Here is a 25,712-nt window from a genome sequence, read left to right on the forward strand (position 1 = left end):
AGCACACTCCGAATTTCCACTAGAAATTAACAAATTATTTTTCACAAGTTGACTAAAACCACAAGCCTTGAATCACTAGAGTTCTTGTTCCATTTAGTTTACTCTTTTTTCAATTATTTATATCATACCAGATGATCTTCTTTTATTCAGTTACTTTAAAACTTGCTTAGCTCAAAATATTAGTCTAACCTTTCCCTTTAGGATTTATTCTCTGCTTATATCAATTAGTATTGGGGGATGTATATTCCATATAAGACATTCCAAAACAACATGAGGTTTCATCACTAAAACAGCTGCTATGAATTAAGCAAAGCTATTTTCAAAGCTTTTCTTCTCCATAAGATTACCAACAAACATTAGGTACATTCTGTACATTCAGTCCTCATTTTTCAAGGATTCCTGTCCAAATTTTTCCATAAATAACTGACTGGTTAATAGACAATCCAAATTTCCTTACCAGATAATGTGATTCTGCCCCCCTACTCAGCCCTGTTGTAACATAACTGGAGAGCTGTGGGCAGTTCTGGATTCCCTTCTTACATAAGTTAACACTGACATACCAGAGTAAGCCCAGAAAAGGGCCACAAAGGTCACAGAAGGAGAGGCTGAGAGTGCTGGGACTGTTCTAGCCTAGAAAAGAGAAGGCTCAGAAGTGTCTTAACAGAACATACAAACTACTCCACTGGGGACAATGTAGAGAAGCCTTAGCCAGACTCTTCTTAGTGGCTCCCAGTGACAGGGCAAGACCAAATGGGCACAAATTAAAATATGAGAAGTATCACTTAAACATAAGAATAAACTTGGTCACCTCAATAATAAGGGAATAGCTGTATTTCCCCACCTTATCATCAGTCATATCTTGTAATCTCTTGCTAGTATATACATTGCTTAAATGATTCAGGAAAGCAGTTTTAGGGTCACACTGAAATCAGTATGGCACAATGAAAAGCAGGATGTAGTTTACTCTGTGGTTTATATTGATTCTACTAATGAAGCAATCTATTGGAATTTACCAGAATTATGGTTCAGCTTCTACTTAAAGATATTCTAATGACAGCAAAGCCACTGACCACAACAGTGTAACAGCACTCATGTTAATGGGGTTTTTTTTAATTAATAATATTTATTGAAAAGTTAAGTAAAGCAAAATAAATATGGCTTGCAAGGAAATAAAAAACAACATGAACAAGTCAAATTATTTATGAGGCTCATTGCAGGCTGGGGGGGTGAGAAGAGAATGATGTGGGGGAGAGACAGAGAATGAGCCACAGCTGAGATTGTTTCTTCTCTCAAAAAGGGTACTCTAAGTAATGCATAATCATTCTCTTTCACTGCATTAATACCATCAACTTCCCTACTACTTCCTCTTACATGGTTCCACCTCTACAGGAATTGATTGAGACTAATTATGACTCTTCTAAATTTTTTTAGCAGATTACTGTGGCATTATTGTTGTGATTTGTTCATATTTTCATACTGCATCTTGGAAAACTCCTTTAAATAATCTTCATTCAGAATGACTGCATGGTGATATTCTTGGAACATTCTTGGAATTATGTATTTTGTGACCATGCAGTTAGCTGTTACATATTTATGCTGTTTAAACCTTTCTGACATGCTTATACTAAGCCTTCCCTAATTCTGGTCATTCTAGGTATATGAATTAAAGTGCTAAACAAGAAGAATTTGGCCAAAGAAGAGGCTCATCTCTTAGGAAGGAGACTAATGTAAGACAAAAAGTCTTGAATTCCTTTCACTCACTCTGAAAGTACTTTTTCTTCCAGTATTGTTTTGACCTTTGCTAATGTTTGGTCATGATCTCCCATTTGTCCTAGTGTTGCCATTTCCTTAAAAACTGGCACTATAACTGGCACTATAACCTACAAAAAAGGTCAGTAGTGTGGAATCAAAATGACAATCAGTAACAAGTAAAAGCACTACCCAACTGTGTATGTGCATGAGTGTGACCACTCATGTTTAGAACTGGTAAATGATACGAGTTATTTGGCTTCTTGCCCAACTTGTTAGTTAACACTGTTCCTAAAACACTGTTTCTGTATAAGATCTTTATCATAGAGTCCTGTAAATAGCAATGTTTAAAGACATACTCATGGATGTGTATTCGTTATGCTCAGTCAAGGGAAAAGAATTCTTTAGTTAGAGAGATCCTTCCTTACACAGCATTCTTTAAATACTGACAGTAGCAATCAACTTGAAGAGGGATGATACAGTTTTAAAGAAGGCACAAAAAAGTCCTCCTGTTAAGTTGATACTAACACACTGCCACTGCATTCAATGGCTCCAAACTCATGCAATATGTCCAAGTATCTGTGAGTATCTTTTAAACATGTCTTTTTTTAGGGGTGGGAGGTGAGAGTTAAACAAGCAAAATAGTTTGTAGTTTTATGTTTTCAGGTCACTTCAGTCCAATTCCCTGCTCTCATGTGTCCATCTTGCTGCAATTTCTTTTCTTACAAAAGAACTTCACTCCCTTAATACATTCTTTTGGGGTATTACTCTCTAGTCCATCCAAATGAACAAGGGCCTATAATGGGACTATGTTCTTTGAATGAAAAAACACATTCAAACTCACTTGCAATAGTCAGTAACAGTGTTGTTTCAAAATGGAATGACCTAAACACAAATCTCCTCAAGCAAGCATTTTTCACCAATTCATTTTCCTCTGTAGATACAGTTTCTATCATCAACAGGCTTCAATGGATGTCTACTACACTACTGGAGATTATTATCAATGATACATTTCAAAGCCATCCACAGAATGCAGTCTGCAGAACTAAAATAAATTGTGAAACAGAGTCCAGGATAAGCACGACCTACTGCTGTAGCTTCCTGATGCAAAATTCCACAGAGATCTAATTATTTTAAATAAACAAAGAGAGAACAACTTCAAAATACAGCTAAGTCAAGATTTTAAATTGAATAAGAAAAACAAATAAGCTGGGGGGAGGGTTGGTCCTATTAAAAGGTCCAGAAATACCCTGCAAAGCACCAAAATACCATGAAACCAATACTTTCAGGAATTTAATTCCAATGCCAAGAAACAGAATGTACTCACTGTGACTAATACATTAAAATACTGAAAATAAATTCTAACAGATTAAAAGGATCTTGTAGCAAGTGAAAGGTATAGTTAAATCATTCCAAAATTAATCAAGCTTAAAAGCAGGGCAGTCTTTACCCATTACTAATAAGAATGTAAGATGGATAAAGTAGACTGGAAAACTGTAAATTATGGCCAGTACAAGTAATACAACATTTTTTAAAAATATGTTTTCAATTAAAATTAAAAGCTATTTTTACTGAAGAAATTTGCTGCACATTCTTGATTTTCATCTCCTGTGGTCTCCCACACTCATATGGTTTCAGCAAAACGTTATTAAATGGGGGTAAAACCAGAATATAGCTCTAAATGCAAAATCAAATCCATGATTACATGTTTATATTTCTAGGTGGATATATGAAAATATTTTCAAATCTTGATCTCTAATCCTGTGCTTTGGGGTTAGAAAATATTGCTCACCCCTGCTAATCTGCTGTCCAGTTACATGTGAAAATTGTTGTTCCATAAGTGTAAAGCAAGTGACAGAAAAATTGCACACTACTTCCAGGCTTCAGCTGAGCTTTTAAAACACATGGCCAAACATGTTGCCATGGAAATGTTCTGCAAATACATGTAGAATTTCTTAAGATGGAGCTGAATATCTTTTTTTAAAATAAATTCTCCTACAATTTCAAATAGAATTGTTCTATGACGTATTCCCTTGAATACATCCTACTATCTAATATCCCTTGAATACATCCACTATCTAATGTTTATAACACCTAAAGTGGTAACAATATTTCCAGATCCATTTTGTGTTCTATACATGAAATTAGGCCACTACCTTCCTATGTGAAATACCCATATACGTGTTTTCTTTCATGTACTCTGACTTTCCTATCCATCACCACTATACATTAGTAGATCCACAAGTATCAGCCTTGCAATGAAGTTGGCAACAGTTAAAAACAAAAAGGATAAGGCATGCTTCAGTAAAATGAATTCAGGTTTAAACAACATTCTAAATTTTTAAGCTATTAATCTTCTCTTTTACAATCCATTAGTATGCGTCACTGAGTGTAATAATTAAAAAGAGGAGAGTTATCTTGCCAAAGTTTCACTGTTATGTTTAGTAAGCTATTTTTAAAACTGATTTGAAATGAAGCAAAAAGAAAAAAATCTACTGCTGCAAAATGAAGCAAGATCTGTGCCTGCAGAATAGCTCGGTCCTGTTACACAATGTGATACGTTGTTTTAAATAACCTGCTACTGTAGGTAAACACTTGCCTTATACTGCATTTCATATGACAAACAAACACATTCACAATAGCTTTTGTGTGCCATGTAAAGAAAAAGCAAAATCAAAATGGAATACAATCGTCATTTTACTTTACAGCAAAGGTATAACCTTTTAACATGAATCAGTTAAAAGAAAACATATTCAGAATAAAAACAGGTTGAAAATATATATGGTATAAATTTACATTGTTCAAATAGGAATTAACAACACATTAGAATTCCAAGATATACATTGCTCTGCTTATGTAAACAGTCTACCCTATAAATCCTGCAGCAAATCCAACATGAAGCAATTACACAGACAAAGAGATTGCAAATGACCTAAAACTGTAAAACAAAGCCTGTGTTAGAAATATTAGTATAAACTATGAGGTCATACCTGATGACTTAGGGACTGTAATGTCTCACCGGTTCCAAGCTGCATGACCTTTCTATTTCCAGAGACCCCCAAAAATTGCATTTCCTGTCTTACAAAAGTACATCACAGACCCATCTATCTTTCAAAATCTTCTGGGCTAGTGAAGAAAGCATTACCAGCCATTCTGTCCATCAGTAAGTGCTGGAGTCATTACCCTCAAGATATCAGATCTTAAATATAGTTTCCTCCGTGCGATTACAGACATCCAGTAGTCAAGGAGGCTGACACAGCTATATCACTGATGCTGCTAATGCCATCTGAAAACAGTAAGCTTACTGCTTAAAGCAATCCTGCATCATCCAAACAGAACAAGCCACATCCTTCAACTCCTCACTTGCGTTTTTTATAAAACCTAGCACTGCCATTATAGATTTAGTTTTTGTCTGTGGTCAGCTAAAGGAGAAATTAGATATTATGCAACCAGCTTTGCATTAACAAAAGAAAAACGGCAGATGAAGTGACATATCGAGGTTATCAAATTTTGCTTGCATGACCACTCCTCAGCAAGCACTGTCACCATTCAGAAGAAGTATCACAGTCTGATTCAAAGGAAAATCAACAGAAATAAATTATAAACAATTCACAGGCAGCAAGGTATTTTAATACCTCTGCGGTACTGAAACAGCTATTTTATGCAGCCTTATGAATCCTAGTCCCTATTAAATTAAAAGCATAGCTTGCCTAAGTATTTTTAGTGTTTATTTTCAATAAATTGCATGATCACTGCATTGTTTCCATTACTCCCTGCTAGCAGCCAGAAAACAGCATGACTTGAAAATGTGCCAGTATTATGACAGCAAAAATGTGGTTTGATATCAAACAAAACAATCATGCATGGATTTTTTCTGATATGAGAGACCTTTCAAGCTAACAAATGTACAGTATAGTCCCCAATAACATTTAAATTAAGACTAAAAATTAAAAACTGAAATTTGTATTAAAACATATATGATGAAAGTGAAAATTATTGTTATAAATCATTACTTGTATTTACCATTGCTAATATTATGGCAAAAAACTTATGCAAACAAAACAATCGCTTCACAGAACTAAGATGAAACAGTGTCACCAAACTGGTAAAAGTCATAATTTAGTAATTCCTCCAAATTCCAGACCCACAGAAAAATTACTTGTGTCCACGTAGTGAAAAAGTAATGTTGAAATCCATATCCTTAAACACACAGGAACTTTCCCTTAACACATATTGAAATACCTTGCTACCAATTGAATTTTACTAATAGGTAAAACCTGGAGGAAAAAACTCTTCCCTAATTTAACTTCAGCTTGCTCCAAGTGTTATTCAAATGAATTTGGATATCCCTCTTTACTTAGAAATATACACAGAAGCTGAAAGCAGAAGGAAATTATTCTAAATTAATTCACCCAGATCCTATCCTGTTAGTTTAAAATTATTATTATTACACAGTTGCAGTAACTGTCCCTTTGTGTAACTAAAGAGTTAATCAAATTTAGCTTATAGTCGTTCACATTATGGCACTGGCAAAAGCAAACTGGTCTCATCCATGAATACCACATATTTCCCTTTAGAAGGAGACACTACTTGCTAATAGATTTTAACTGAGTTCACTTTATACAATGTGCAGCTGCTTCAACATAAGGATGCTACATCTACACAGAAAGGGAACTCTGTCAGCCACACATTGGTACAGTTTCCAGCAAATGTCCGGTAGCAGAGCTAGTCAGAGAAATCTAGGAGGCTTTAAAGTGCAGCAGAGAACTAGATCAGGCCCGATTTGATGCTGCTTTTTATATTTTCCAAGAGATTTAATCCTGATGTCCAACAACCTGATACTGTCTTTTTACTGCTGCTGCCAGTGGCAGTCAGGGAGCCACTTTCGAACATTTTGAATGTTCTTGAAAGCTGCCACTTTTGAACTAGTTCCTGATTAACTCATTAATTCACTTTCAACCTAGAAACTATAACTAAATCTATGGGCACAAATATAAATACATATGCACAAGGAGACAAAAGGCCCTTCAAAAATCAAAGAAGAGTGCTGCAGCAGTAAATGAAGGAGAAAATAGCATTCCCCACATCAGTATGAAATACGAGTATCTCCAAAGGTAATATTTTTATTTCCAAAGGTAATTTACAAAAGTAATAATAATACAGCAGCCCTAAATACTAAGTTACTTACTCCTATGCAAATATTCAGTTTTGCAATACATTCTGATCAGTAGCTACTTACAAGGGAAGTAAGGGAATACAACCTCTCATCTCTAAGCTGCTGGCAACCACTTCCAAGTCCCCCAAAGCCACCAAGTTAGGATATGAAGGCCAGTAAGATGGTAAGAAGTGATATCAGAAATGTATGTTGCCAAGCCACCTTTCATAAATGCCATGTAGGCTCTCCCTGTGCAAATCTTAGGCTACATGATGATCTCAAAGAGTGAAAAACGCAAAGCTAGGAGCTATAACCATAGCTGTCAGAAACATCACTTAAGAACTTCTGCTCAAAAAGAGTACCTCATCTTTCCTCCAGCTGGACATTTGAAGAATTCAAGAATTAGCAAAACGCAAGGCAGAAGACTATTGTCCTGAGTTAGGTTAAGATCTCAGTACAAACCATAAACAGACTCAGAAATATACTATTATTTCTTTGTGCATATTATCCCAGCTAGGAATACTTTCACTGAAGTTATTCCATGTTTTTCCTCATGTCAATACAATTACTATTTTGCAGAAGTGAAAACTTCAACATTTCTTTAGCAATGTTAAAAGAGAGAGGGTATAAATACAGTACCATTTTTATAAAGTATAGATATTTATTCTGAGATGTTAAAGGAAAAATCTGGTAACCCATTCCCTTTACAGTATCAACAAGTATCACTTTATGCCATACAAAAGCATTGCTCCCTACAGTTTGCTTTTATTTAATTTTTATTCACAAGAAAAAAAGGAAGAATAAAAAAAGATAAAAGCAAATTCAGAGTTCCTATGAATTATGCAAGGTGAAATAATGGTCACTTTGAATCTATCACAAATCAGCTTCATATCAAATAGAACTGACCTAAGCAGTGAGGGAGCGAACACCTGAAGCTCTGTCACTCAGCTTTTTAAATTGAAGTCATGTTTGCTAGCACTAATGACCAGGAAAGAGAACACTTGAGATTAGTGCAAGGTATTACGGACTGTAAAAGTAAGGTGACATTATGTAGTACTGTACCAAAAGAGACGGAAGAATACTAATGCATATTCCTCAGCAGCATTTTGGGAGATTAATTTTACCATATATGTTTTTATAAATGACCAGAGCATAAGTAGTATAAAGTATACTCAAAAAATCAGTCTGGGTTTGTTCAAAAACTTCTGATATTGAAAAGCACTGCTATTATATGAGGAATGGAACACTACCAGGAAGACATGGACTACCTCTAGGATCACAAAAATAAAATTGAGGTAAAATTTAATAGTGCAAAATGCAAATACGTGAACTCATAGATTATTAAATTTCTTCTGAAAATTGAGAGGTCAGCAGTTGAAAATTACAGTGGGGACAAAGCTGATCACAAAGTAATTACGAGCTACCAACCTGATGTCCCTATGGAAACAAAATGAAATTTTAAAATTATCAGGTAATATATTCCTAGTACATAGACATCAACATTAATGCAATAATAAACACTATTAAAATCGTATTGTTCTTGATTCTGATCATCTATTGTCTAAAAAAGGAATTGAAACTGGAAGAGAAGAAGAATTCTACAATGGTCAGGGAAATTTTGAGAAGAAACTGAAAACATTACCTTTCTTAAGCTTAATAAACAAAAGCCTAAGGGAGATCTGTGTAGGTGTGTCAAGAAAGAAGTGCCAAGGAAAAAGGAAAAAGAAAAATACCCAAGTACAAATTTGGAACAAGCACAAATCCATACTAAGTTATCATTAATTTGGGGAGGGGGGTGTTAACTATCAGGGGTTGCAGGCCTGCAAGAGCAGGAAATCAAAATCAAAACCCAAAAGTGTATCTTGCACTCCTCTATTTCTACAAGAGATGAAAACAATGACAAATGAAGAAAAATGCAAAATCTTAGGGTACAGCAGAATTGGTACCAAGAATAGGACCTAAGGAATATCAGCAAATTGCCATGTGGCTCAACAACGATTGGAAATTAGTTTAGAAACCTGAATTAAAAAAAAAGTAAACAAAAAAAAAAGACTTGATAACAATTGTTTTTTCCTGTATTGAAGACACCAAATTTTTGTCTTGATACATAGAATGATATTGACAATATAAAAGGCTCAGCAATTTCTCTTAACCAAAATAACTCAATAATTCTAAGTTTTAGCTGATTGCTCAGCTCAACACAGATTAAAAAATATCTTTGTACTTGAGTGGAGTAAGCTGAAAAGTAATTAATGGTAGCTCATTCTCCTTTAATCCTGATGACAGGACTATATCTTTTACCTTTCCTTAGTCAACATATGTGTCTCTTATTCAATTCTCCATTATATTACTGTTTTCTTTGGGTTTTGGTTTGATTTTGGTTTTGGTTTTTTTGTTAAAAAGTGTAAATATCCTTTAGGCAAAAAGGAAAGTCATTAGGAAACTGAAGTTTAAATTTATTAATTCAGTTAAAACTTGTTATATTCTATGGACCTACTGCGTTCTCTCAGACAAGATACTGTTCTCCTGGGATTATTTCAGCAGGCATTATGTAAGTCTAATCAGTTCATCTGTGGATAACCATGACTGTGGTTAAAGGAAACTCAAAACATTTATAAAACAAAACAGGAAGCAAGCAGAGGCAGACCTGAAAGACAGATGCATAGTCAAAATCTGCAAATTAACTCCTTGGTTCCAATTCTGCCTAGCAGATAATGCAGCTGTATCAAAACCTGCCTTTCCAAACACCCCACTGGTAGTGTTGCTGTATCCTAACTTTAAAATTCAAGCCTGTATCTCAGGCCAGTCCCTGGTGATCCAGATCACTACACTAAATATTACTCAAATTAGAATAAATTTATAATAAACAGTTTGAAAACAAGATTTCTCTCCAGTATTTTACCTTCAAAAACTATTTTAAAATGTCTGGCATCCCATTTCCCAGAAGATAATGTAAGAGAAGGCTGACATCTCCTTTCTCTCAGACTGCTGAGGAGGAATCCTATACTTACAATGTATATAACAGATGGTTGCTTACACTTGTTCTTGGAAAAATACAGAAAATAAAGAGTACAAAAGCTCCTCAAAGCTTGCAATTGTGCATTTATTTTCTTAGCAAAATTATATTTACATAAATCATGTATTCCAGAAAAGTATTTGTAAAATCAGATTGATATGGTAAATTTTAAATGTGCGTCTATAAAGTGAATAGGTTCTATTTAAAATAACCATGTGTCTTTTTCTGACTTAAAAGAAAGCAAAGCTGTTCACCTTTTTAAGCACTTCAATAGTGCAGTAACTTGTGGGTGCCCTGGAAAAACCTTTCTACTTTTATTAACTGACTAAGGATACAGCTGACTAAGGGCTTAACTTGCAGCCACTGGGGATGCTAGAATTGATTACAGGAAAACACTTTCCCTTCCTCAAAAAGGTGATGGAATTTGGACTCAATGTTGTATAGCACGACAGAAATTTATTTTCCTGATAACAAAGAGATAATTTAATCAAAAAGGCTGGAACCCATTAGCAAAGCAAGTTCTAACAGCTTTTCCACAGAAGGAGCAGCAGGACAGGTGATGTTGCTCTAGGTGTCTCCCAAATATTACACAATACTGAAGCTGCAGCCTAGTTATATATTGCACAGCTCTTACCTTCCTTTCTTTGATCTTTTTTCATCTCCCCCTTGTCCCTGAGGAGGAGGAAAAACCCCTTTTTCTTAAGAAAAATTTGTCAGCTCACTAATCCTAGCTTCTTATACGCCTCAGAATAGATCTGACTTTATTCTAAATATTTTGCATTAAAAAAGTTCTCTTTCAAGGAAGAGAAATGTTAAATTTTGACATATAATTACCATTATCCTCTCTGCTAGCAGAAAATGATGGCAAAATGCCAACTTGCTTGTCTGCTACAGATAAGACATTTCCAAGCTTCCATCCTTCCCTTCAGAGAAAACAGAAGGGGAAGACCAGCCAGGAGAAAGCCTACCCTGTCAGCTGATCCTCTAAGAAATAAAATTAATATTCTCCTAGCAGAAATCATTTTCCTCTGAGCCTGAGGTAAATGATATGCCTTACCATATGTTACGATGGTCCTTTCAAGAATGACAAATTTGATGAATTTTTCCTGGATGGTCTTTCTCTCATCCAATCTCTTCTCATCACCTCCAGCTTCTGCTGCAGGCAAACTCTCAAGAGGCATAAATCAGCATAGCATCACCAAATTATATAACTTCTATCCACTGGGGATTTAGCCCCTTCTATTTCAGCCTTAGCACAAAAAAGTGTCTATGCATTCTTCAATAATCTTTTTGATCTGTGTAGAGCTTTGGAGAATTACCCTGACACACCGCTGAGCTTCGACACCAGTACACCCATAGTGAGCAGAGAACCCAGACATTTTTCTTAAACGAAGAACTCTATAAAGGTTTTGTCCAATTACAACATATACAGAACTAGCTCTAAATCAGAAAAAACTCTGCTTCAGTTTAAACGGGAAAAAAAGACACAAGACAGGTTCAGGCAAGTTTCTTCACTGTATATAAAAATACTGGCATACTTTGAATACAAACTCAGCTATGCACTCCTCATTAGTTCACCTACACTTCTAGACAATCAAAATGTCTGAATACCTTTGGAAAACCCCAGATACCAGATTATTTGTACATCATTTGTACATCATGGTCCTTTGACAGTTTTAATTTATCAATAAAATATAGATACAAATACAGACATTTTAAAAATCTATCTACCAATACACACACTTCAAATTTTCTCATCTGCTGTAAAATATGCTGATTCTAAACATGACAATAAATTAAGACCAATTTTAGACAATATTTGTCAGTCAAAGCTCACCCAAAAAGAAAACTGCTGGACAGATCAGTTGCCCCAAAATTTTCCAGGCTGTTTTAACTGTTTATTTCAGCCATGTAAAACAAGAGAATTTGTAAGCTTAAATATTAGAGTACATACATAAAACTGCTCCTATGCTCCTTTAGAGCCTTAGAAGACAGTAATGTGGGATGAGAATTGCAAAGGTTGGGAGGCAAAGTCACTGCTTTGAAGAGAGGTAATGGGAGAAAAGAGCTATAACTAGAGTATAATTCAGGATTAGGTTAGTCTTGACAAAAACCATATGACAGGAAGAATACAAGACAGTAAGAAGTGCTTTATAAATGCAATTTATCACATCAATATGTAATATATCAGACAGATTACTATCTAATTTTATCACCCCTACAGCTGCAAAAATAAATAATAAATATAATTATTGAGTAGTTTATTCCAAAATCAATTCCAAAACGTGAGCTCTGAAACAAACATTTGCTTTCTTTCAAAGTTAACAAAACAGTGCACATGGAAAGCAAACAGGCTAAAACTAACTGCATCAGCTCTATCTTGCCATCTTTTCTCTGGGAGGGGACACAGAAAAGGTTTTCAAGCAGGACACACTTCACTAATAGCTAAACTTCTTATTTACGACTGTGCAAGGTCAGGCATCCATAGCCAAAACAAGCACTGGGTTGGGGGCAGCCCTGCTTGGGCTTATGTAGAAAAAATAAAGAAGGGAGAAGAAAGAAAAGCCCCCCTCAAACTAGGAGCAGGCCACAAAGCTGATGTTGAGATATTCTGGATTATATTATAAAATTAGAGATATAAACTAGACAATTTCATAAACATTTATGGATAAAAGTGGGGGAAAAGGTATAATTTCCTAGGATAATTCAAAATGCTTTGAAAATCTAATTGCCTGCATACTTTTTTAAATATTTAAAACAGAATTTTGCATTCAATAATGCAAGGACATAGGTAAAAATGTTAAGATCTCAAGAAAGAAATAGTCAATGATTCCTTCAAAGACAGAAAACTGGGACAAAATGCTCATTGGAACATACAGAGTCTCCCACAGGAGCTTCAAAAGTCAGGCACTGCCTGCTTTTGTATTTAAACTGCCTTTTAGCTACTTACTTCAGCAGAAGACACTTGCGAAAGAGTAAAGGTGTAAAGGACAATGAAAGATAAAAGAACACTGATATGAAGAAAATTTAACACTTAGACACATTCCTGGGGACTTTCCTGGTTTTGAAGTTGGTGGTGGTGATGGTTTTATACATGCTTCTATTATAATGATAAGTAACAGTTAAAACAAAACAAAAAGGTCCACTCTTGTGAATACTAGTTTTATTAAACACTGTTTCCCACTTTAAGTAAAGAGAACGTTGCAAACACCAGAGTGAAATTACAATATGTGGAGTGCAATAGCAAGTCTTCTGGAGTAGCCCCATTGTAAAGACTCTCTACCCTTAAACAAAAATATTGACTGTTGTGTTGTGTAACTGTTAAGTTGGGGGGTTGGGGGTTTTCCCCCTAAAGTGCAGAGATCTTTAATTCCATGATTCGTCATAGACATTTGCTCTTAGGTGTACATACATACACCACACATATAGATGTGAAGAAGGTGTTTCACTTGTCACCCTAAACTATTGCCTGAACTTGGACTGCCTAACAGATTTTTTGTGCATTACACACAAAATAGAACTATCATCTGACAGTCTAAAACCTAAATGGTCAGAACTAAATATACACAGGCTAATAAACCTCTCCATTTGTACTAAAAGTCAGCAGCAGCCAATTTCACCTTTTTCCTCTCCTTCCAACAATGAGAAAAACAGTGCTGGGAGCACCTCCCGAGAGTAACAATGGCAGACACAAGATTCCCAAATTAGACAATTTCTTCCCTGCTCTCATCTCCCTCCAGTGACCATCAGTGGAACCACCACACATCCACCACCAGCACAGGCGTTTTTCAGGCCTTCCTGCTCTCTTAAAGACTTATTGTTTTTGAAGTTGGTGAGAAAAAAAACAGATGAGTCTGGAAGCAAATCCAAGGCTAGGTAAGAAAAAAAAAAGATGTCAATCTGAATCTGCAAGCAAGCAGTCATTACATTCCCTCATAATCTCCTCTACTCAAAACCCTTTCTTAAAATTCTTCTTAGGTTAGAGCTGTGAGCTATTTCCACACAAATTTCAGAGAAAAGGGTTACTATAAAGCAACGGCATTCTCATCACAAAACAGTTCTCTAGCAGTCTCATGATACTTTTAAGAGGGTGTATAGCTTCAGCCTGTGCTACCTCCAATGCTTTGCAAGGCATCACCATACATTCTTGAACTAAAACCTGATCGTTGGGTTCTCTGATCAGACTCAGGAACTCAATGAAGGTCTGTAGAAACACTGAAGTTGTACTGATAAAAAGAAATTACATCAATCCGTCAGAGAAATTCATTAATAACTGAATGCTCTCACTATCCAGAAAAATGTTTCGAAATTTGATACAAAAACGTTATGCTACTTTCTCTTTGTTAGAAGAAAATATTACGATTCAATACCATAACATTCACAAAAGTACATGGTTAAAAACTGACTTTGAACTATGTCACCAGTATAACAGTCTTATATGAGACAAGGTGCTACCTTTACTATCTGGCCATTTCAAAACTCAGATGGATAAAATGCTGTAAATCTCCTGCACAAAGTAATCTTTTGTTATCAATGCCCTAAAAAAAATCTACTTAGTGTCACACTTCATGGCTTCTTTAGCGGTACCACGTCATACACTGAAATCTCAAATATCACGTAACTTAATACCTCATATGAATATGAGATCACATCCTTCCAACTCAGCATATTCTGTTAACATCATCAACCCAGATAACTTTTAAAGTTATTTTGGTACTTGGGTTGGCTTAAGGTGAAAAGTTTTTAGGTAAAAATAATAAATGCCGTTTACTATAAAAAAACTTTTAGCAAACTAATGCAAATTGTAACTGCTGGCTGTTTGCAATTTTGTAATGAGATAACACCATGAAGACATTAGTCATAGTAGCACTGAATATTGTAATTATCAAGCTTGATTTAAGTTATTTGAATTCTAACAGACAATCTCCAAGTTTTGGATTCACTTCTACTTTTATTATGCAAAAACAAAAGGTAATGAAATGTTAAAGAACACATTCATTAATTTGAAGAATTTTCAGATAAATTACTAAAAGTTAGGGTTTTCAGAAGTGAAGCAGAAGAAATAAAAACCATGAAAACTTGAGCTAGTTTTAAATAATTGAAATTATAATTTCATTAAGTCCACGTAAGGAATATTTTTATATTATTTTTATTAGTTCCCCCAAAATCTATTTTTCAGCAAGTTTGAGTGCCTTTCAAAATGTTTTAACCACAAATCCCACCTCAGATATAATCCAAGAACACCTGTGTTATTTCAATAGTCTGATTATTCTCAAATTCGTATATAGTACTTATTTTTTATAGTACTACCATTATATATAATGATTCTTCATTGAGTCACCAACTCAATTTTTGTCTTTAAGGATGAGTTCTACATTTTAACATGTTGTGTTGTGTGCAAACTCAAAGGAGAATAGTATGCAAAGGGAGAAATATGAAAAGAATCATTCAAATGTGGCACCAGACACACACTACTAGTAAAAGTTTTGAATATTTCAACTATCTACAGTATTTTCCAATTGCTGACCAGAGACAATGTGAATCTCAAATGTAGCCTTCTCCCTATCCTAAAAAAAAATAAACTTACGTAGAAAAAAAACATACAGCAGTCAGCACCCAGTTGGTAGCAAGGTGACCAGAGACTTCCGTCTATTATTTCATAAATTCTTCCCAATATTAAAGTTGTTATTCATACAACTCATACAAAAGCCAGTTTACCATAAATCATTTTAAATATCACAGCTGTAATATGAATCCCTATAAATAAATCATTCAAGAAATTAATTAGCAACAAAAGACTACAAAATTCACTTGATAGTAAGAGAAGTATTTAAAATAAATGCAATAGAAATAATTCCTACTAATGTAAAAGACAGTACTGAGCATTATAAGCCAAGAAAAGCAGTTCAGACCATATCATAAAAAGAAAATTCTCATAAATGTTTCATTTCTTTTAAATTACTTTCTTACCTCACCTAGCCTCCAGCAGTCAATAGACCACAGGCTTATAGATAGTCTATTCTAACTTCAGAAACAACTTTCTCACTTGCCAAGGAAGACAGAAAGGCGACTAGGGAAACCAAATCAGAGCTTGAATTTAAGGTAGTATTGTATCTGGGCCTGTTGTCTCTCTCTCACCTTGAAAACCAAAAAAATGCCTTCCGCTATCAGGAAAAACAGAATTACTTTAACTCAAAGAAATGAATTCTCTGTTCAAACAGATGCTCCATATACTCACTCTATTACTTCTCCCAAGAACACAATGCCTAAAAACGCACTGTAAGTAAAAATCTGAATCTCTAATTCCTAGCACCTTCATAATCCATTTCAAGAAAAATGCTTTGCTTTCCCTCCCTCACGCTCTCAAGCCCCTCTACCAACATGACATTCCTAAGTCTAAGCCTATTTTCCAGGTCATCAGTATGACCTTGTGCAAAGCATTACAGCCAGTGGGGTTTATAGCTAGATGGCATTATACCCACATGGAAACTTATACTTTCTATCATTTTTGTATTAGTGAGGTAAGCAAATACTTTGATTCTTCTAAAAAGAAGCTTTTGGCAATTTCAACCTTATCTTCATGTGTCTTAATCATAGAGGATAGTTTGGAGAATCTGGCACTCCCATATGGTGCACAAGGCTGACCACCAGGCCCTCAGACGTTCAAGAAGCTAAAAATTCTCATATGCTACCAAAGCACAACAGGCCATGCCAGTCACAGAAAACACTTTGACATTACAAGAGAAAGACTTATTTCCACTCAGCTCAAACTCTTTAGAGTTTCGTAATTTTTCTGGTACATAATTTAATTTATCATAACCCAAGACATACTGAAGTTAGGGCAGCTATCACAAGTATTAAAATAGCAGGTTATTTGTAAAATTAATTTTTCAAGCAGCTTAAAAAATTAGTATTCAACAGTTATCTTACATTTTAATAGCTCAAGTGCAAGGTTTTTCTTAAGAAATACATGTACTGCACTTTATACTAATTATCATCATCAACATTAGCAGTAGTAGTAATATTAAGAATTTTTGATTTGAACCAGTGCTACCAGCAAAGCAATGAAAGGAGGTGAAAGGCACAAAAAGTAGAAGTCAGAGTCAACGATTTATTTTGGTTTGTTCTAGCAGGGAACCCTGGACAGGCTCAGGGACACCTGGCATCAGCAAGGTCCTGATTTCTGTTCAGGTTCATCCTTCCTTTTATCCCCAGGCAGAACCCTCATAGGAGGCTTCTCCTGCTCCTTTCTCAGCAGACTGCTCCTGACCCCCCCCATTCAGCACCATTCCTCTACCCAGTCTGTCAAGCTAGTCTGTATACTAAAATAATAAATACAGACTGTATTAATTATTCATACAGTCCAATCTGACACATTATATTGAATGTCACGGTTATCCTGAAGGTAGAAAATGTTGTTTTACATAACATTCATTAAATGTAGTGAACTAATTAAAGTATGTTAATTGGGTAATAGACAAAAAGAACTTAGTATTTGGTAGAGACTGGTCACTGTTAATACAGTGTGTATTGTATTGCGTTAATACCTTGGCTGTAATTTTATGCTTAATGAGCAAAAGAAAAAGCTGATTATTCAGAAAGCAGAAAAAAAAAAATCACATGTGCTACGTGTTGGAAAAATAGCCTCAGGTGACAGAAGAAATACATACCAAAGGAACCTGAACAATAACAAAGAAAGTATCATTTCAAAACCCTGAAACAACATGCTGTCACTGGAAATTTTACATATTCAGATTCTAGGAAGCAATACTTAATTGTTGATGTCAATAAAATGGCAAATATCTGATTTTATTTGCACAAGTTATCTGTTCTCCCTATACTATGTAAACATTTATCCTAGTTTTTTTTATATTTCCATTTACTTTATGGCAATTCAGATTAAGGTTTCCATATCAAATAATTTAATTAGGAAAAAAATTAAAAGTAAGAATTTATTAATTAAACTCCTACTCACACCAGGCAAATGTTGGTGGGAAATACATGTGCATATGTCTGGCACTGGAAATAAGGTCCATGTACTGCTCTACATGCAATTAAAACATACTCTGGCCTTATGTTAAAACAGTTTTTTTCTCATTCCATATCTTATCTCCCCACTTTCCACCTGATTTGAAAAGGCTTGACCAAAACTAGGAAGCATTTTGATGCACACTATTAGAAAGAAAAAAAAATCCAGTTAGCATTCTCAGTAAAACAAAGGCCTTTACTGTCTTCAGAAGACAACTGGAATAATGACAGTAACAAAGAAAACAGATGACAATCATAAACTACTCAGGATAAAAGCAAAATACTTAATTTCTTTCTTAAGCTCAGCAGCATACATTTTGGGTATCATTACTAAAGTCATTAAAAAGTGAATCCTAGTATAAAAGACTAAGCAAGACAAATTAAGAAAAGGAACCTCCTATTCACAATGTAATTTGGATAGAATTTAGATAAATTCAAAGCCAGTCTTAAGCTTAAACAAAAAAGACACCACACACAAACTTACAAACAGAAGGAAACCTTCCAGAAAGATTAGCAGCCACCTGGCCTAGAAGCTGCGCTGTTTGGGTTTTTTTAATATTAAAGTTTCATTAAGGGCTAAAACTCTGCTGTGAGACACCTCAGTCTCCACAGAGCCAAAGAACTCAATGTCTCACCAGCACCTAACACCAGTCAGGGCCTGAGCTCGGGTGCTGTCCTCACCTTACGTCTGTCCACTCAACTCTCTCAGTTGTTCTCTGAAAAACACGTCCAATGCCAGCTAAAACACAGAGATGGCCACTGCTTTGTTTTCTAGCAATAGTGTAACACCATACACCCTTGTTTGTTCCACTGTAATATGGGAAATATAGGTCTGCTTCTCCTCTCCACCTGAAAGAATTCAGGCACTGTTTTCCCACGCCTCTCGAAAATAGCCCTGTTGGGAAGGCAAGCAAGAGCTGCTTCACAGTTGCAACACTCTTCAGGGACAACAGAAAACAGAAAGCAAAAGGAGTTGAACCCGTGTCTCGTGTCCAGCATAATTAAATTAATCACTGAACCACTGACACACTGGCCACCATTTCCCCAGAGAGAAAGTCAGGGAGCTGTGGTAGCAGGTCAACACCCAGGCATCTTGTCGAGGCACCTAACCCAGACTCTCATACTGAGCACCAAGTTCAGGAGCCTCCACTTGAAAATGAGAATGAATGAAAATAAAGCCAAACCCTTCATAAATGCCCAGGAAACTTAGAAGCTTTAGTCCTGTCAAATGTCAGACACCCGGGTGATTTCAGGTGAGCTGGTGCAAATCGCACAGTACGGCATCAGCTGCCAGCTCAGAAGGAGCATGTATGTCCTGGAGAGATGTAACCGGCAGAGGCACAGTGCCATGCTGTTGTAGCAAAGCTGCCTCCAGTTCTGGATTTATTTTATCCAAACATGGCCAAAAAATATGTGAACTAAATTTGCAAATGTTGCCATAGTGCAGAAAATTTTTCCACATCAAGATGGCAGCCGTGATTCAGGCCAGGCCTTAAGAAAACTGCTGGAACCAGCTCAAACTCACAATGAGCCACAAGATTCACAAACATCATTATCCCTAATGCTCACCGCTTAACTCTAAGCTCATTAACAACAACTTCTGAGCACTCAGTTGCAAGGTCTTTCACCTCTACCTAGTTATGACCCCTGTGAGAAAATTTGGTCTCAAGTAAAGTTCCTCCAGGAACAAACAATGCCACTGCCCAGCACTAACAAATACCTACTTAGAGGGGATAACACACTAAGTATGCAGGGCAGACCATATTAACACAAGTTACACCCAAATTCACAAGAACCACAACCATTGTGTAAAGTTTCTTACCCTAAAAATTAACTGAGGTGTCTAATGAAATAGCTTTTTTTTGGATATGGTTTGTCCTCCAGAAGAATTCACAGCATTGGAACCACAGAGCTTTTGTCAGGAGAAAGTTGCAACATTTCCTGCAACACATGAATGGCATCAAATGCAATTAACTGCTCTGGCAAGAGTTCACGTATCTCTACTAGCTCAGTATTTCCCTTAGCACATGCACCCTTTCCAGTCCTTCTTCTCTGTGCTTCACGTAGTTACCTGCAAAGGATTTATTATAAGTGAGTCCAATTATGCATATAGTTCTTTCCAAACAAGGATGTTGATTTAATGAAGCCCTGTAGATTTACAAAAAGCAAGGAGTCTCTCATCATCACATCACATAGAGTTCTTTCTGCAACAAGTTAAATAGATGAAAGGACAATGCTGCTCCTGCTTTTGAGAGATGTAACATCACCCTTGCTAGGGTGTTAGGAGTTCAGGCACTTGACAGTAAGCATCACAATATGTCTTAAAAAATTAAAAATGTAGCAAATAATCTTTCAGGGAACGGATGAATCATTCCCACTTTCATTTCTGTTCATGTTTTACCAATACCTGTGCTTTGACAGCTAACTGTTTTCCAACTGTCCTAAGAGCATTTCACAAAACTGAATCATTTAGATTGTACACCAGGATTTAATTTCTTAAAATGTGTCTTTTGAGTTTGACTTGAAGAGTCTAACCAGGTAAACAGAGATGTATTCAAATGCTCCCAAAAGCTTCATGAAATCCATACAATAAAGTGGTCAACAAATTTGCTCATTTAAAAAAGAAGAGATGAAGACCATAAAGTTTAAATGGTTTAAGAAGATAACAAGGTACCATTTAAAATGTGGGTTGAGGAGAATGATTTAGGATGGTTTAGGCACACATAATTCAGAAGAACATGAATAAGTTTTCCATTGTAAAATTCAAGTTAAACTTCAGCGAGATCTTTCAAACAACAGGATTATTAAAGTCTGTAGAACTCAACAATTTAAATGAAATTAAAACCCCAGCTTTCCAGACACCCAGAAGTGCTAGACTGAAAAAAATACAAGGTAAGAGCTGTCTCTTTCCTAGTACAATTGCTAGAAACAATAAAGAAATTCTTTGCATTGTCACTACGTAAATATTTTTACTAATCTTCTCCAGTTCTCAGTAATGGCTCACAGCTGAATTAGCTTTTAATTGTAAAGGGTAAGAACATTTCTGGCCTGAAGGAATCAGGTACAGAGACTTAATCAAATTATCAAGCAGACAGTTCTTTGTTCCTTCCTTAGCAGCAGATTAGCACATAAGGAGAGAAAAATCTTCTTGATAGGTGACATGACTTAGAAAACCAACCTAATCTTGACAGCAAGACAAGAAAATGAAAATTGTAAAGAATTGCTGCAAGGATTTACATGAGGCTTTACAACTTCAGGAAGAAAATTAAATTTGGAAGTATTTTTGAAAGAACATAAATAACATTTAAAAACAAAGGGATAAAGTTATGTATTCAAGAGATTTTTCAGATGGCAATAAAACCCAATGATCATCAAAATTACTTAGGCAACATTAGAGAAACCTCCATCTTCATATTTAATCATCTAAATTTTATACTGGGGTGCTGGGAAATACACCCAAAGCTGTTACTACTGTATCAGAACTATTACTGCTGTGATTCTTCGACCAAAAAATTATTACAAGTGTGATATTTATAACACAGAGACTAAATATAAGTAAGCCTCCAAGCAAAAATACATTATTCAGATGATAAATGACTTTCACTACATTTTTTGTCATTTATTCTAATAACAGTTGCCCTATTTTCAGAAACTTTATATCATTCAGCCTTAACAAGTCTTTTCCAGAGGGAGAAAAAGACTATTAAATCCATTTTTCAATCATAACTAGTTGGAGAAAATTCTATCTCCTTAAGTGAACACAATCATGTTCAGTATGTGAAGATTTTTTTCCCTGAAAGTCTTAGTATTTCTGCTAGGAAAATGACCATATTTTCCCTATGTAAATGATAATGTTTCATTCCTATTTTGAAACAACAGTCAATAAACTGGTATCAAATTATGAACAGCAAGAAAAAAAACAGTTAAAAAGATAAACTTATGAACACGTTAAGCGTGGAAAAAGTGTATACTGATAACTTGGAAATTCTGCCTCTTCCTTCCATTTCAAAATTTGGCTAGAGTCAAAGTATTAAATTTCCTCCATCTAGGTAGGTTACTGTAATTTAATGCAATTGGTGATGCATGGGTGCAACATCCCTTTTTTGCCAGCCATCTCTGCTTATCCTCATTTAGGCCATCCTGAGCATCCCCAGCCCATGATCCAGTTCTTCAAAATATTTACAGTCCACTCTAACTGAAGACCGTGAACCTTATCAAATCAAGTACACGTACAACAAAGATGGAACGGTTGTCTACGAACAGTGTGAAGGCTTCACTATGCTCTCCTAATACAGCGTACAAAGTATTTGAGAAAGGAGTGTAAAAATAATTGTGGCTAGAGAGAAATCTAGTGCTAGAATGAAGCCTACAGTAGATCAGCCAAATCATGCACTATTATGAAATTCTGCAGAGTGCTCTTGTTTAACTAGACTCTCTATTCAAAAAGCATAGTTATAACACCATATTCCCTCACGTAATAAAAACCTGCCCACAAGAAAATACCAAAAAACTATTAAAACTATTTGAAACAAAAAGGAAAAAAACCACAACACGTAACAAACCTTACAGATTGAGATAGATAGATAGATAGATAGATAGATATAAAGCACTCGATAATGCTGTAAGACTTCAGTGAAAAAAGATTCCATCAAATACATCATAGGAACCGGATGAAGTTCTATGAATTAAAAAGAAATTAATAAGTAAATTAACAAGAAAAGAATCTCAACCTTCATGTAATCTATTATGCAACTTTTTCAATACAGTATGCAACAGCATGAAACCTCTGCAATGCAACAATAATCCCCATCTTCTGCATGGTACTTGATAGGTCCACTAGGAGGTCCAGCTACAATTCACTGGGGTGGATCAGTTATTCACCTTGTGAATAACTCCTAGAATTGGGAGATTCTTTAAGGGAATACTGTGATATAAAAAAAAAGAGTCCCTTTATTTTTTTTCCTGTTTGTTTCATAATTCCCCAAAATAAGACATTTTGGAAACTAGTACAAATTATAGCAGCAATTCAGATATTATATTTCAGCATATGACCTGAAAATTCCATATTCTCCATAAAGAATCAAAATTATGAAATACAGAGGCTAATTACCTATAATTTAAAGTGTATCATATTAGTCTATTCATGCTATAGTGATCTAGAAGATGTTCTCAAGCCATAAATGGACCATTGAGAGTGCAATCCTATTTTAGTCTATGTTCATCTTTAAGATACAAAGAAGTAAATGAGGGAGCAATCTTTTTTTTTCTCCTCCTCCAAAAGAAAACCAGTATCAGAAAGTATCCCATTAGAGGGATCACAAAGAAAATAGAGTTTGAGAATAGCCTCATCATTGCTGAAGGGGATGAAAGCTAAAAGGTACCTAGAGAAATAAACAACTTTAAGCATTTGACTAACCAAATGTACAGCAGACTTTGCCACCGGCATCTCGTCTGCGTAGTTCTCTCTCCACGTTCTACCCTTTTGTACCATGCCCTAAGCAAAGCAGATCAATTTAAAACAAAATTGATACAAACATTATTTAAATGAGCTTGTAGGTCATTTTAATTAAACAGTCTACGTTAATCTTGGTTTATAGTTAGATTTTTAGATTTTTTCAAAAAAAAGACCTATTGTCTTTCGTTAGTATAACCCTGCAAGTATATCGAAGTGGAAAACAAGATATATTACATCTGGTGACTGTATATTCACAACATACTGATCAGTATCAATTTTGCATTATTTCGTCAGAATATTACAGCACTTAATTGCTACTGGAAGGTATTTCATTGTTTTGATTTTTTGGGTTTTTTAATAAGATAAGTTGTCCAAGAGTCTAGTTCAGAGAAAATACTACACCAAACCTAGTTACACATCTTTTTTGAAATCTCAGTAGGAACTTCCATGTATTTCTGATGTTTAAATTTCTTTGAAATTTTGTACATATCCTTTAAATTTCAATAGTTAGATCCCATCTTCTCCAGTATATTCCACATACTATGTGGAAGAAAGGCTTTCTTGCTTTTTCAACTCCCAGCTGGGTTCTCAGCTTTGAATGAATCCTGAATTGACCCATCCATCTGCTCTATCACACTTCCACATCTGCAAGTAATACAGACTTAGTTTAGCTGGCTGAAAGTGCAGACAGCTGAAGCAGCACAAAACCCAATTATTAGGATCCTGAGTCTCTAAGTTAATTTCAGGTTGCTGCCACTGTAGCTCTCAGCTGCCAGGATTAGAAAACCAGTATTATAATCTACTCCTCATGGTGGGGCACAATGGACAAAGAGAGAACCAAAGAAATGGAGAAAAACAGAAAACAAAAGGAAAAGGAGGAAGATGAAAACAAGATGCTAATATATGTTTGTGTAGACTGTAAAACTACTACAGAAATACTCTGAGAAATCCAATTTCTAGCTTTTAATATTAATCTCAAGCAACTCCATTAGTTTCAATCAAGTTACAATGTGTTGCACCTCCCTAAATAAAATACTGAAGCACCAAAACTAGAGGGGACCTTCAAAACTAACAAATTTTCTAATGCCCAGAAAAGCTACAATGTTGGTTTCACATCTCAACAGTCACATGATGTCACCATGCAGGCAATGTGCTCTCTTCAATTGCCAAAGCAAACCACATAATGTAGATGCAAGGAAAGTGCACAGGGCAGCAGCACAGACAAACTAGACACCATCTAGGGCCCATCAGCTGAATTACACACAGCTGGTCACAGCTAAATCCAGTATCATAGCCTGTCATTAATATAATTAAAGTGAAAGCTCTTGGCATCCACCTTCAGCGAGTCTTCCTGGCTCAGTGTCAGGCTTGTGCCCTCCCTTGAGGATCATAACTGAATCTGTAAAAGAATATACAATTATTTCCCCATTGTAAAAAGCAAGTATTTGGCATGTCCTGCCATAGCTGTAGCCTATAAATTGCTGAGCAGCATACTCACAATGATCACTGAACCTTCTTGAAAGCAACCTAGATTTAAAAAAATTAGATCTGTGATGACAAGCAGAGCTATGGCTTTAATAAAACTCCCAAAATTCAGCAAAGGGAAGTGCTTTGGTGAAGGACAGCAGCGCACAAGCCTGTAAAGACATCCACATATAGATGTCTCCTTTGCTTGTATGAAAATGAGAATGTAGGAGCAGAGAAGAACAGTGTTCCTCTTCCTTTGTTACTGAATTCAGCAAGAACACAGTGTGACAGACCTCTCCCAGGCCCCTTCTGCCCACTGCTGAAACAGCAAACATTTGACAGGTGCCGCATCTTCCTAGGTTTGGGACCTCTCAATCAGGAACATCTTTCTCCTGAAGTATCCAATCCAAGAAAAAAATGTAACTGATCAGAAAGAAAGTGAACTCTTTGGCACAAGAAAGTAAAGACTCATTTTGGATCACCTGCTATTTTTAAATTATCTCATCTGCAGGTGAACAAGTCCCTGGTTAGACCAAAGAGAATTATTCCTCTTTCCACAGAGCCATCTGAGGGATAAGCCATCCCAGAAAAGTTAACAACGACAAACCCTATTTCATGGACCCCAGGAAGGAGAGCAAAAGCAGAACTGCAGAAATCTTTGAAATCCAGTGTCTCAAGCTGCCCCATTATTTGGTTCTGATAGAACAAGACAAAAAGGGAACTATCAAATGGTCTTTCCTCTGGTATTTAGTCCCACTTTCTGGTGATCAGTAGTTTAAAGTTCTCCTAAGCTGCTGATTCCATCTGTTGAATTAGGATCATTGTACTTACCTAATTCCTTT

The 25,712-nt window shown here is 35.6% G+C and overlaps 1 protein-coding gene across 10 annotated transcripts in view; it reads right to left on the reverse strand.

Moving 5' to 3' along the window:
- SLC4A10 (solute carrier family 4 member 10) overlaps positions 1 to 25,712 on the reverse strand; it is a 149,724-nt gene that overhangs the window by 110,245 nt on the left and 13,767 nt on the right. For 4 of the 10 annotated variants that reach the window (XM_027678745.1, XM_027678748.1, XM_027678753.1 and 1 more), the window contains exon 1: positions 4,740 to 5,106. The exons of 2 other annotated variants lie outside the window; for them this stretch is intronic. In XM_027678745.1, the coding sequence (XP_027534546.1) occupies positions 4,740 to 4,820 (81 nt within the window). In that variant the 5' untranslated portion in view covers positions 4,821 to 5,106. Of the gene's footprint in view, positions 1 to 4,739; positions 5,108 to 25,712 lie in introns of those variants that run through there. 4 more of the 10 variants (XR_003533537.1, XM_027678744.1, XM_027678747.1 and 1 more) reach the window with 2 other exon arrangements.

This window comes from Neopelma chrysocephalum, unplaced genomic scaffold (genome assembly GCF_003984885.1).
Source record: "Neopelma chrysocephalum unplaced genomic scaffold, ASM398488v2 Primary Assembly neopelma1_44, whole genome shotgun sequence".
Lineage (NCBI taxonomy): Eukaryota > Metazoa > Chordata > Aves > Passeriformes > Pipridae > Neopelma > Neopelma chrysocephalum.